The sequence below is a fragment of the Cavia porcellus genome, unplaced genomic scaffold, assembly GCF_034190915.1.
Source record: "Cavia porcellus strain 051 isolate PalLab524CR breed Dunkin Hartley unplaced genomic scaffold, mCavPor4.1 scaffold_1, whole genome shotgun sequence".
NCBI lineage: Eukaryota > Metazoa > Chordata > Mammalia > Rodentia > Caviidae > Cavia > Cavia porcellus.
The window spans coordinates 231,588,816-231,602,790 of record NW_026947484.1 but is presented as its reverse complement, the minus strand read 5'-3'; the positions used below and the strand labels follow the sequence as shown (position 1 = coordinate 231,602,790).

Here is a 13,975-nt window from a genome sequence, read left to right as displayed (position 1 = left end):
TGGCAAGAATATAACAGGGCTCCTAGATACAGGAGCTGACCGTTCCATTATCTCCAAAAAGGTTTGGCCTTCCAACTGGCCCACCAACACTGCAGATAACACGCTGCAGGGCCTGGGGATGGTGTCAGCTCCTCAGGTTAGTGCTTCAACCCTGTTCTGGTGCGATGAGGAGGGTCATCAGGGCCATTTCCAACCATTTGTGTTGCAGTTGCCAGTGTCTCTATGGGGAAGGGACATCCTCACTCAGATGGATGTCACGCTTACGTCAAACTGCTCCCCCCAGGCTAAGGATATACTCAGGAACCAGGGATATACCCCCGGCAAAGGCTTGGGCAATGCCCTACAGGGTCGGACATCCCCAATACCAGTAGAGAACAAAAAAGGTAGGCAAGGGCTGGGTTTTTCTTAGGGGCCGCTGAAGAAGCTCTCCTACCCACTTCGATCAAAATCACCTGGAGGTCAAATGATCCGGTTTGGGTACCTCAGTGGCCCCTGCCTAAGGAGAAGCTATTAGCCTTGTCAGAAATAGTCAGTACACAACTTAGATTAGGACACATTAAGCCGTCAACCTCCCCATGGAACACCCCCATTTTTATAATTAAGAAAAAGTCTGGCAAATGGAGGCTGCTCCATGATCTAAGGGCGGTCAACGCGCAGATGCAGTCCCTGGGGGCGGTCCAGAGGGGGCTGCCAGCTCTCTCAGCCATCCCTCAATCCTGGCCAGTTTATGTTATAGATCTTAGAGACTGTTTCTTCTCAATCCCCCTGCATCCAGAGGACACTCATAGGTTCGCCTTTACTTTACCCACCATTAACCAAGAAAGCCCTGATCTCAGATACGAGTGGATAACGCTGCCCCAAGGTATGGCCAACAGTCCCACTATGTGTCAGATTTACCTTGATTCCCTACTGGCCCCCCTACGGAAATCCTTTCCCAAGATAAGATGTGTGCATTACATGGACGACCTTTTGCTCAGCGGCAGGGACCCAGACATGCTAAATAATATGCTCGGCCAGTTGGTCGAGGCCCTGAGACAAGCTAATCTGCATGTTGCCCCCGACAAGATTCAGGGAGGAGAAATGGTGACCTACTTAGGCGCGAAAATCTCCCCTATGCTAGTCTCTCCACAGAAGGTCACCATTAGGACGGATGGCGTTAGGACCCTAAATGACATGCAAAAGCTATTGGGAGACATTAATTGGATTAGGCCATATTTACATATACCAAATTCAGATCTCAAACCCCTGTTCGACCTTCTAAAGGGAGACCCAGATATAGCCTCCCACAGGAGGCTCACTCCTGAGGCAAGAGCTGCCTTACAGAGAGTGGAAAAAGCCTTAGGTGGGGCTACCTTACACAGAATTGAACCAGGGCGACCCTTTGATGTCTGTTTGCTACAGACTAGTCTACAGCCCACAGCGGTGATTTGGCAGAAAGGACCATTACTGTGGATACACCCTAAGGTCTCACCTGCAAAAGTCATAGAGCATTACCCGGAGGCAGTCGCTTCATTGGCCCTTGAAGCGCATGATAGAGCTGTCCAACATTTTGGCTCAGGACCACAAGCCATCCGAGTACCCTATACCGCCAGCCAGATCAAGACCCTGGCTGCCTGCATAGATACATGGGCCATTCTGAGATGTGTTTTCCATGGGGATATAAACAATCAATACCCTAAAGACCCTATCTTGTCATTTGTCACTCAGCACCCTATAATTTTTCCAAAGGTTACTGCCTCTGAGCCATTAGTCCCAGCAACTACAATATACACAGATGGCTCCAAGACGGGGATAGGCGCCTATGTGATCCTAGGCAAGCCCCCGGTTACCATACAATTTGAACCTGATCAGCCTCAGGTGGTGGAACTGCAGATCGTTAAAATGATTCTTGAACGGTTCTCAGAAGCCATTAATATTGTCTCCGATTCTAGGTATGTGGTCAATGCTATGCAAGTGCTTGAGACTGCCGGTTTAATTAGATCCACTTCCACAGTGGCTGGGCTGTTCCTGTCTATCCAGACATTGCTTCAGAACAGACACCATAAGGTCTTCACCACCCACATAAGAGCACATACATCCCTGCCGGGGCCCATGGCACAGGGGAATGCGGCTGCTGATACTGCCACTCGCCCGTTATGGATTTTTACCTTACTAACACCAATCGAGCGAGCCCGTGCCTTCCATGATAAGTTTCATGTGAATGCCAGGACACTAGCAAACCATTTCCATGTTTCCAGAGCAGATGCACGAGATATCGTGCGACTATGTGACTCCTGTGCCACATACAAACCTGCCATACCGATGGGAGTAAACCCTCGAGGTTTGATCCCTGGTGATGTTTGGCAGATGGACATCACACATATACAGGAGTTTGGGACTCTTAAATATGTTCATGTTTCCACAGACACCTGTTCTCACGTCATATTCGCAACAGCAGAAACAGGTGAAAAAGTGTCTAATGTGATCAATCATTGCCTGGCGGCTTGGGCCGCATGGGGCAAACCAAAAATATTAAAAACTGATAATGGACCAGCCTATATAGGCAAAGCCTTCAATGAGTTCTGCAAAATGATGGAGGTTCAATTAAAACATGGTATCCCATACAATCCCCAAGGTCAAGGAATCATTGAGAGGGCTCATAGAAGCCTCAAAGAAATTTTACAAAAACAAAAAGGGGGAGTAGGCCAAGGCCTGGCCCCAAAGGCACGATTATCCATGGCACTATTCACACACAATTTTTTAAATTTAAATAATGATAATTGCTCCCCAGCCGTGGAGCACTGCAACCCTTCCCCCAACCATAAAGGGTGGGTGAAGTGGAAAGATGTCCTGACAGGACAATGGATGGGCCCGGATCCAGTGGTCAGCTGGAACCGAGGCGCGGTTTGTGTTTTCCCACAGGAATCGGGACGAGAACCACTGTGGGTACCGGAGAGACTGACACGGGCGACAAAGCCCTCGACTGAAGATCAGACCTGCCCTACCGGAGATCCATCACAGACCAACCAACAAGATGAATAGAAATAGCGATAGCCCGAAATGGACAAGAAGATCCTCAGGCATATGCATGGCTCGCTCGCCTAGCCTACGACCGAGTCTAGAGGTGGTGAGCTTCCCACACTCCTCCTCTAAAAAATTATGACATAGCTGGGTAGGAGAGTCAATGACGGGTAAGAGCGTACTCCCCCGGTGCGACTCAACCTAAGCCAGGCCCTACCCCATCCTGCACGTAAGCCGCTGGACTGTTAGATGCTGCCCAGGTCTAAATTTCTCTCCGAGGGGATTTCTTTACGGAGAGGAAATGAGTGCAAGCTTGTGTGCATCCAGGTTCCGTCCAGTTTGTGCCTGGCCCTAGAAAAAGGACGAGGGCCTCAGGGCCTTGGCAGACCATGGGACGGCTGACCAGGGTCTAAGCCAAGGACCTACGGTGGGCCTACGCATAGGGCATAAGCCTCTGCACCCAGTCCAGGAAGGGCTACGATGCGCACATTTATAAAAAAAATAAAAAAGGGGGAGATGTTGGGAGCCGCAGCCCCGAGCCCGGTCGCCTCACTTGGCGGACGTGAGGCCTGTAGTAAAGAGTAAAGCCTGAGGTAGATTACCCCTCCCATCGAGCACGTTAGTTTCCTGCTTACCGCGTAAGCAACCCGCTCAACAATATAGTCTGCCTGGCAACTGATGATGTTAGCCAATCAGCTTGCCTTGCTTACTTTAACATGATTGGACACTGTATCCGTATATATACTGGTGCCACCCCTGGGGGGGAAGAAGAAGCCCAGAAGTAGAAGCCCAGAAGGAGCCGCGGGGAGCGGACCAAAGGAGGCTTCGGCTGGGAGCGATCCCAGGGCAGGCTGTACGGAGAAGGAAAATAAAAGAAAAGGTTGTCCACTGCCAGACTTTGTCGTGTGTCCTTCCTGCCGGCCAGGAGCGACATCGACAACCATGCAGTATTTAAGCACGTGTGTCTGGTTTATTTCACCTTACATTTTCCAGGGGTACCTATTTTCCTGCAAACGACTGAACTTCATTCTTCTTTATAGCTAAGTAATATTCAATTATGTATAGATACCACATTTTCTATATGTATCCATCTGCTGATGGGCATACAGGCTGCTTCCAGAACTTAGCTATTATGGATTGCACCTCTGTAAACAATGGTCTATATGTATCACTGTAAGACAATGTCTTTAGCTCCTGTGGAAGATACCCAACAGGAGGACAGCTGGATCAGATGGAATTTCTAATTTCAGTTCTTTGAGAAGTCTCCATACTGATTCCATAATGGCTGGGCTGGTTTACATTCCCACCAACAGTGAAGGAGGGTTCCTTTTCACCCCAGCCACACCAGCATTTGTCACCGTTAGATTTCTTAATGACTGCCATTTTTCTGGTGTGGGTTGAAATCTTAGGACTATTTTCACTGCATTTCGCCAAGACATTAAACATCTTTTCATATGTGTATTGACCATCTGTACTTCTTCTTAGAAGTATCTGTTTGCTTCATTGGTTGATTTTTCTATTTTAGTCCTCTGATTTTTTAAAGTTCTTTATGTATTCTAGATTGTTAGTCTTCTCTCTCAAAAAATAGCTGGAACAAATCTTTCTCTCATTCTATAGTTTTTTCCTTACCAACATGCATAACTTTTTCTTGTACAAAACAACTTCTCTCCCACATATTAATCTGCTTTTAAGAAACCTAAAAAGACCTGAAATATTTTTTTGTATTATTAAATATTTTTCATAGCACATACATAATGGCAGCATAAAGTTCTATGTATGCTACATTTTATTCAATTACTTGTTGTTGGGCATTTAACATTTTAAAAAATTTTTTCACTATCATAAATAATTGTATCAACATAGTTTTTTTTTAGATGACTCAGTAGGAAATTATTTGGTTGTAATTCTATATATGAGTTGAAATGGAAACCTGTAAGTCTTGAATTTTGAGAGTTAGCATTGTTAATAACTCAGAACTCATTTCTTTCCTCTCTAAACCTACAGATTCCATGAACAGAGGCTAAATTTTAAAACTTAAAGAGACATAAAAGGAGCTAGACTTGTCTGCGAGGCCTTTTGGGGGAAGGAGTCCCCCAAAGTTGGCCAAAGTTGCCCAGGTTATGAAAGGGGATTGAGCTGGGAGAAACTTGCCCTAAGTGGGTCAAAAGAGGAGGAGAAAGAAAGAGACATCAACAGCTCTGGAGCCAGAGTCAGAGGCTCAGTGAACTAGGAAGTCTGATGCCATTCACAGAGGACAGAAATTCTGCAGTGGTCTTCAAAGTATGATTAGAATTATGTTTCTTTTCAACTCAAAAAAAAAAGAAATTAAATTTTGTTAATAGTAGTATATGGTTATATATATATATCTATATCTATATCTATTTCTATATATATATATATATATCTGATGAAAACATATATAGTGCATACTCAAAAATATTTTACTCATGGGGCATACAATAAAGTAAAGTTTGAATGTTACTGGCATTAGAAATATTACAGGCAGACAGGGCTGGGCCCTTGAAGAAGCCAGTGCAGAAGGCCAGATACTTTGCAACTTTGGAAGCAACAGACACCTCTCACTGCAGGCCATGCCTCAAGACAAAAGATCAAGCAAATACACCCACATCCTAAGGGTTGATATTTTAAATGGGTCTCTGTCACCCTGAGGAAGCCAACAGTCACCATCCCAAACCCCTACGGGTAGAGTCACTATTCTATATGCACGCCTGCTTGCTTCATGACTCACCCATTTGTACCCAACTTACTTTTACCTGAGAAATTAACCTTATTGGTTGACCATACTTCTGACCCACTTTATGCCTACCTTGTGAGTTCCCATCTTGGACCCGCCTCACCTTGTGGTTTTGCTCTGTAAAATCCCTAGAAAAGACAGGGACTTTGGCAACCCACTCAGAACCCCTTCTGTTTCTCTGTAAGACAGAAGCTTTCTTTCTCTCAATAAATGTAATCTAGTCTTATCCTCTGTTGTTGCTAAAATTCATTCTTTTATTTAGAGAATATGAACTCATACCAGACATATAGTAGGTTGGGAGTTTCACTTCCCTGTATCATGAAGACCACAGTTTTAAAGTAGCAACTTCACACCAAACTGAGACAGCAGCACCGGAAGGGAGCTCATGGGGGCTTCAGTCTATGGATATTTAACATGGAAAATTTCAGTTTGGATGACCCAGCATGAAACAAAGAAAAGCAAGGTACATCATTCTGTTCAGAGAGAGAGAGAGAGAGAGAGAGAGAGACCAAGACACAGAGAGACAGAGAGACAGAGAGACAGAGAGAAGAGAAAGGGAGACAGAAGAGGATCAGCTGAGGGTTTAGTTCAGTGGCACAGGCGCCTGCTAGGCAAGTACAGGGTTGTGAGTTCAATCCCTGGTATAAACAAAAAAAAAAAAAAGAGAAGAATAAAAAAGAGGATCACCAATCAATTGAATTATATTTCTTTTCTATTCCAGTTGCCTGATCTTTCCTAATTCCTCTCCCAGCTTCAATGTCCTCCTAAAACCAGAGGAAACCTGTAGTAGCACATTCCACCCAGCAGGGTGGGACAACGGTTGTATTCTCAGTGACTCCCCTGCACCCAAGCTCCTCCCATCTTTATCTTACTGTGCTTGAAGACACTTTCTTGCTTTATTCTAGGACTTGCTGTCCAGAAAGTGGCAAACCCATTCACAGGTGACAGTCAGTGCCTCGAAGAGGCTCAATCAGCAAATAAAGCCTGAAGGCAGGACTGGATGGCTTATGATAGGTTCAACTGGGTAACAGGAGGAGTGCTGGGAAGATTTTCCTCATATCACTTGTCTATCAGCAGCCCAAAGAGTCAGGAAGAAAAGCACGAGACTCAGAACCAAGTCAGTTACACAGCTGCAGCCTGCGGTGATTGTGAAAGCAAAGAGGACTGTATCCTGAGGAAACCTTCTCTGACACCTTCCCTTTGAGCTGACATCACTGACAGCTCAAAGGTTTATCTAGGTTCCTGCTACCCCTGGGATTGTGTCTGTCTTAGTTATTTTTCTCATTGTTGGGACAAAATATCCAACACCCAAAATTAAAGGAGGCAAGGTTTATTTAGTTCACAGTTTGTGAGGGTTTCAGTTCATAGTTGGCTGACTCCAAGGCAGGATGGCATGGCAGAAGGACGACAGTTGTTGGTGGTGGAAGACAGGAACAGCAATGAGACAGACAGAGACAGAGACAGAGACACAGAGAGAGAAGGGACAAGTCTCTTTCTGTCCCTTATATTGTATGATGGCTACCTGCCCTAGGGCGAGTATAACACTCACATCCTTAATTCTAGTACTGAACTATGAATCAGTTTCTGAAAAGCCTGCCCCTACATGACCACATGAGGCTTTGGGGGGACATTTGGACACAAATCATAACAGGGTCTATTTAAGAAGTGTTCTTATGGGTCTTTTAAGAACATTTCAAACACTTGGGGAGGGGAAAGGAGTTGGAAGAAGGATGAGAAATGTCATTGTTCATCTGGGCTTCTCTGAACCTCCTTACATATGGACTCCTGATAGGTCTGAGAACCCACAGCGTTCAGGTGCAGGGAAAAACATATGCAATCCATACACCAACCCTGCTGCAGTAGGAAAAATATCACGGTGTAGTGATCTCTAAAAGATATTTCTAAACCCTAACTCCTAATACCTGTGAAGATGACCTTATTGGAATTGGATTTGTGCAGATATAATTAAGGATACTAAGAAAAAATAATGCTGAATTTAAGATGAGGTCTAAATCAAAGCATAGACATATTTCTCTACGTAAGACAGGTCTGAGACAAGGCTACAAGGAGAATACCTTGTGGGGATAGAGGCAGAGGTTAGAGTGATACATCTACAAGCCAAGGAACATTAAGAATTGCCAGCAACCACAAGGCAGGAAGTGAATTCTCATTCAGAGCCTCTTGTTCAGAAGGTATCAGTTCTGCTGACACCCTGACTTCAAACTACTTGACTTCCCAAACTGGGAAAAAATGTTTCTGGGTTTTCAAAGCCACTCTGCTTTCATAAATTTCCTACAGCAACTACAGTTGCTATGACTGTTTACATCCCTGTCCATAGGAATACTATATACTACCTGATGGTAGAGAAGTGAAAGTTGACAATATTGACTTAAAAAATGGATATTCCAATCTTGGCTGAATCATCTAATGAGAAAGGTCTACATAACATGAATGCACTGACCCACGGCACCAAGTCTCATAAAACTATAAAGGTATTACACTAAGAACCAGCGAGAAGTGGAGATTTATTTTTAGCTCCCTCCCTTCCTGTCCCTCTTCCTGTCTTCTCCCGGCACTCGGGGTGACACACACATGCCAGAGATCACAAGGTGAAGAAGCAGCATGTCAGAGAGTGACAAGGCACAATTTCCTGGAACTGTTTAAAAAATTTTAAAGGACCAACTGTCAAATATATAATGTCTGACACCACAAAGTCTGTGGAATTCCCAAAAAACACACACATCACTTGTCCCTCTCTCTTGATCTCAGTGAACCATGATCACATCCATCTCTAGAATATAAATACCATTGAAATTGTACAATGACCAAAAATATATTTCAGAGGTTAGGCATTAAAATTCAGAGATATCCCTTGGGATGGTTGAACAGAAGTCAATCTGAAAGAATATTCTTGTCACCAGTTCAAGAATAGATACACCTCAGAATCACCTGAGCAACTTAGAAAAATTTATATATAAAAAAAACCTCTCATGATGATTGAAATGGCAATAAGATACTGTATTTTTTCTAACTGGTTGATAAAAATGACGTAGTTCTGAGAATGCCAGTGATTGAACATAAAAGTCGTGGGAAGGAACACCGACGCATGCTGGGAGAGTGTAATATAAATTAAAGCAGTGTTCCCACACTGGAAACCAGACCGACAATATCTAATGCTGGAGAATGCACCAACCCTGCCACTCAGTAATTCCTCTTGGACATGTGTACCAAGAGACATGTACAAAACTACTTACAGTAGTCTTACTTGTCATTGCAAGCATCAGGACACAACTCAAATGACCAATACAGGACAAATAAATTGCACTAATTTCGGTATCAAAACAATAAAACATGTACCCAAAGAGAAAACTTACAAAAGAACAATATGATTTCATTGACAATAAAAAGTCCCAAATATGAAAATCTAATCAACATGATGTTTGGAACTATAAACCTCTTGTCCACAAAGAAAGGCAAATGAATTATTAACATGAAATGCAAGATAGTGGCTATCTCTGAGGAAGGAAAGAAATCTGTGATCTAGGTAGAAGACAAAGGGACTGACAATATTTAAACTCTTATGCTTGGTATTAAGAACGGGGATGGTAGTTTCACTGTAATCTTTAACCTGTGCATACATATTACATTTGTGCATTTGCATATGCTAGATTTCATGATAAAAATGTAAAATGTGAACATTCCTAGGCTCCATCGCTAATCTCTTCAATTGAAATCTTAGGCTATGGGGCCCAAGTATTTTTTATAAGTGTTTCACGAGATTTGGGTGCATTACTGGGTTAAGAACCTCTTACCTACATATCATATCCAAATAAAAATAGTTTAAAATATGAATCAACATTAGGAAACCTCAAGAGAGGCGTAACAACAGAAAGTTCAGTTCAGGAGAATGTACAGAGAGGAAAGGTGTTTCGTAGTTGTGTTGTCATGTCAGAGTTCAAGGCTGATGTACAACATAAACCTGAGAGAATTAATTCCTTTTGTGTCACATCCATCGGCTTCCTAAACGCCATGTCTGTTAAGCTCTTGAGTTCCATGAGCCTGAGATAATCACCTTTAAGGACTTAGCCACAGAGCAGGCTCTGGCCACAGCTTTGTCTATAAAAACAGAAACATGATGTGATAGAAAGTTACCTTATCTAAGACTCATCACCAAAACCATTTCATCCTGGGCCCAGGAGAATGATCTGTTTGTTTTTAGTTCAGCCAGTGCCTTCTCTGAGGCTTCACTTTTTCATCAGCCCTTTTTCTCTCGCAAAATTCAAACCCAACAAGGCTGCATAGGTAGAAAGAAGTGCTTTGCAAACTGTTAATACTCCTCTGAGTGTCTGGTAATCTCAGTATCATCTCACTTAGTATCTCTTCCCCCAAAACAGAAACATGGGCTGTCAATTTGGGCTTAGCAGAATTTTTTGAATCCAACAAATTGAGGGCCTAAGGTTAGGATCGGAGAGACCTGAAGGCTGGGCTAGAGCTTGGTACCTCTACATCTCTCTAAACCTCTACAAATATGTAACATTCTGGGTCTACCTTGTTTAATTAATTCAGAAGGGGATGTTCATAAACAGCTCAGAACTATTGGAAGCATCATGCAAAACAAATGTGCAGCCTGAATATTCATGAGTAGCTTTGAAACAAAACTTTAACCTAATTTTACTTAGCCTTCCAAATTAAGAATACCTGATTTAGGAACCAAAAATATAGGATACTCAATCACATTTAAAGTTTTTAGTATAACTGGCATAGTTTTTAATATGAGTATATTTTAACAATTGCCTGAGAGATACTTACACTAAAAATTGTTTGTTGTTCACCTGAAATTCAAATTTAATCATGCATCTTGTGCTTTATTTGGCAAGCCCATAACAAAATAAGCATATTTTTCTCTATCTTATTTTGGGAAAATCTGCATGAAAGGAAGTTATGACATCCAATGTCTATTTTTTAGTGGAGGAGGAGAGGGTTGGTCTGGTCTTGTCATTAGACTTACATAGTCTAATTCCTTGCAAAGCCCAAGGAGCCATGGTGGGACTTGTATATTAAAAGTAGGTTTCAAAGGAAACAAAACAGAGACTTATAGAAAAGCATCACAATTTCAGACAGGAAAAGGGCACCCCAGTCTAGGGCTGACCCATCACAGACTCTTTCCAACAGCCTCTGCTCTTACCTCTGGGCATCTCCTTAGAATGTTCTGCTTCAGGTCCATCCAACAAGTCCATCTGCGAGGCCTCCTCAGAGGGTACACGGCGCCAGGACCAGCTCTGGTTTCCACGGTCATGCAGTGGAGGAGAATACTCCAGCTCACAGGGAAAGTCAAAGCTGCACTCCAAACCTGCAATGACAGCTAATGGTTAGCAGAACACAGTGTTTCCCAAGTATGGCCCCCTTTATTCCAGAAAGGTGGCCTTAATCTCACCCACAACCTACAACCTCTCAGGAGAGGTGAGCTGTCAATTCCATAGGCGACTAGGCTTTATGATGAAACAAAGGGGACCAAAAGGAAAAAAGAAATGCAACCTTCCTGTAACTCACAGCACAGGAGAAGTCCTCAGGGAAGCCTCCTAAACCAAACAGCTAACAGACTGGACAGTGAGGGGCTCTGTGTCCTGTGGGGCTGCCTAGTGATAGGAGAGGGCTTGAGCAACCATGTAGATTTCACTCTAACCGGCTCTGAAAAAGTAGAGGACATCAGGGACTATAATATCCACTTCTTGAGTTTTCCAGGAGAACTGGCACTAAAATGTTATTAGCTACATACAGTTGGTACTCAGGAGAGATCCTAGCCAGGCTCTGCCCTGTCTGACTAAGAAACAGGTCAAAGAGAATACAAGTCTTACACACAGTCCCGCTCTACCAGCCCTGTAATGCACCCTACTATCTGCCTGCCAGTGAAGGGGCAGGAATAAATCAGGGTTTACTCTTTCTTGGAGAAGGACTCGGGAAGGTCACTGGGTTAGGAGAGTCAGAGAGAGGCAGGAAGGAACCACACCCGGGACATTTATCATCTTCCTGTGCATTTCTTGGGGGGAAATCATCTTGGGGCTCACTTCTTCCCCATTTGCCCTGATTTGGGGGTAGCCATATCGTTTAGCTCCTCTTTTCCCACCTTTCCTGTCCAGTGGCTGGAATGCTTTGCACATGGCAGCACTCAGAGCTTCCAGGCAGATTAAGAGAAGATGTGCCAATATGCAAACTATTCTGTCACCCATGCTTCGTCTTCCCCTCAGCTGCAAGGCTGTGAAAACAGATAGTGTGGTATAAAAAGACGGAATATTGGACAAGGAACGTGAGAAATGTGGCTTGGGTCTGGGCTGGGATAGTCACTTCTCATGGATAAATTTTATTTTCCTCATCTGTAAAGTAAAGGGTTTATAGATGAGACGAACTGAGGAACCAAAGAGCCCAGAGAAACCTGGGCTCTGCTCCAGCTTGGACTGATTTTCTGGTGACCTTCAGTAAGTCACTTAACCTTTGTGGACCTCAAGTTCCTTCACAGAAGACACAGAACAGATGTTTTCCAAAGTTCCTTCTTCATTTAACTTTATTAAGATTCCAAAGTCCTTGCTCTCAGAAGGGTTTTAGAGAATTTGATAAATCAATCTGCGTGGTAGTGCTGTACTATTGGGTGCTAAGTCCCAATTAGCATTTGTGCTTTTAAACAGCTGCTTCTGGGGTCACGACTGCCTCCATCTCCAAGACAAGTCTGGTTTGGGGAATTTCCCAATGCAGCAGAGAGATTCTGCTGCAGGAGGCAGAGATTCTACAGCAGAGGATGGCCAGCTCACTGATGGTCTCTTAGTCACAGCCAGGGGCAGCTGGCCCCGCCTAGGAGTAGGAGTTAAGATAATTCCCAGTGACACCAGCCAAACTATCTCAGCTTAAAGAAGGAGGAAAACTGCAATTACACTTCTGTTAAGTATCTTTCTGCTTCTCAGCCAGTAGAGATTTATGTTTCCATCTGCTCTCCAGCAGCGCCGTCCTTCTGGTCCTTAGGTTAATGCCACTGGCCCTTTCACGATCCGGACAATTCACCTTTATAGTGGCAAGCTGAAATGATAGATCCTGTCTTGTTGAAGGTGACATGCCACTGATGCCTACATATTTATTGGTTCAGGAGATTTCAGCTGCTCCTGACTCCACGGCTACTACGTACACAGTTGATGTTCAAGAATCTGAACTTGCTTGCCAAATACCTGGTTTTGACAGCAGAATGTAAGGAGAAAACTCATCCTACATTTGTATTTTGCAACAGCAAAATGACTCTCAAAAGGACAGATCTGGCCATTGCATAAGGCTCCTCTGGGGAGAGCCAAAAAGACAGGCAAGCGTGGGTGAAAGATCTGTGAAAACCCAGGAGAGAGAGAGCGATCGGTCACTCCCAGCCCAGACTGACAACCACAGGTGCCTGTCTCAGCTCCTGCAGGTTTTACCTTCTGCAACTATCTTGTGTCTTGACAGTTTACCTCCAACCCAAGCTCTGCTTATGACAGAACTAAATCAGGCACTGCCCAGCCTATGTGCGCTATTGGACAAACGGGCAACAGAATCCACAATGCCACACTGAGCGTCACCAGTTCTTGGATCTTTGAACTTGTGGAGTGTGACAATCTGCTTGCTTGGGTCAGACCTTGCCTAACAAAACCAGCAAAGTAACTCCCAAGATTACCCAATGAGTTTGTTTTAAAATTCTTGCTTCAAGGCATCCGAAGTCAAATCTGTACTCTCTTGCTTTTAAATGAATGGAGTTAACATTACTGCTCATTTGGGGGAAACTGAATGAGACTTTCTACATTTTTATTTTAATTACTCATAAAATATTCAGAGAAAGCTTTTTTCCCCTCTTTCAAGTTACTCTCAGTACTTTGGGGGAACAATACTTGGGACCCATCTTCTGTAACAGTAGCAGGTTAAGTTTTCTTTTCCTCCAGTCTTTCCTTTTATGAAAAAAAAAACTTCTATTAGTATACGTTTACAGTAAATAATGATCACATTCATTGTGGAGAATGATACATGTACATAACACATTTCAACCTGTTTTTTCCCCTTTCTCCTACCCCTCTTTTATTCTTTGAGCATCAGATTCATTTATTTATCATACAAGACCTTATAAAGTTAATTATCCTATAGTCAGGTTAAAGGCCATACTAACAGGCCAAAAACATAAAACCCAGAAGATGACTGTACCATGTCAAAGTATATTTT

The 13,975-nt window shown here is 43.5% G+C and overlaps 1 protein-coding gene across 1 annotated transcript in view; it reads right to left on the bottom strand.

Moving 5' to 3' along the window:
- The window catches only part of Alk (ALK receptor tyrosine kinase), a 715,373-nt gene that overhangs the window by 482,333 nt on the left and 219,065 nt on the right, over window positions 1-13,975 (bottom strand). The window contains exon 3 of the mRNA XM_063230372.1: window positions 10,941-11,105. Within this exon, the coding sequence (XP_063086442.1) occupies window positions 10,941-11,105 (165 nt within the window). The remainder of the gene's footprint in view (window positions 1-10,940; window positions 11,106-13,975) is intronic.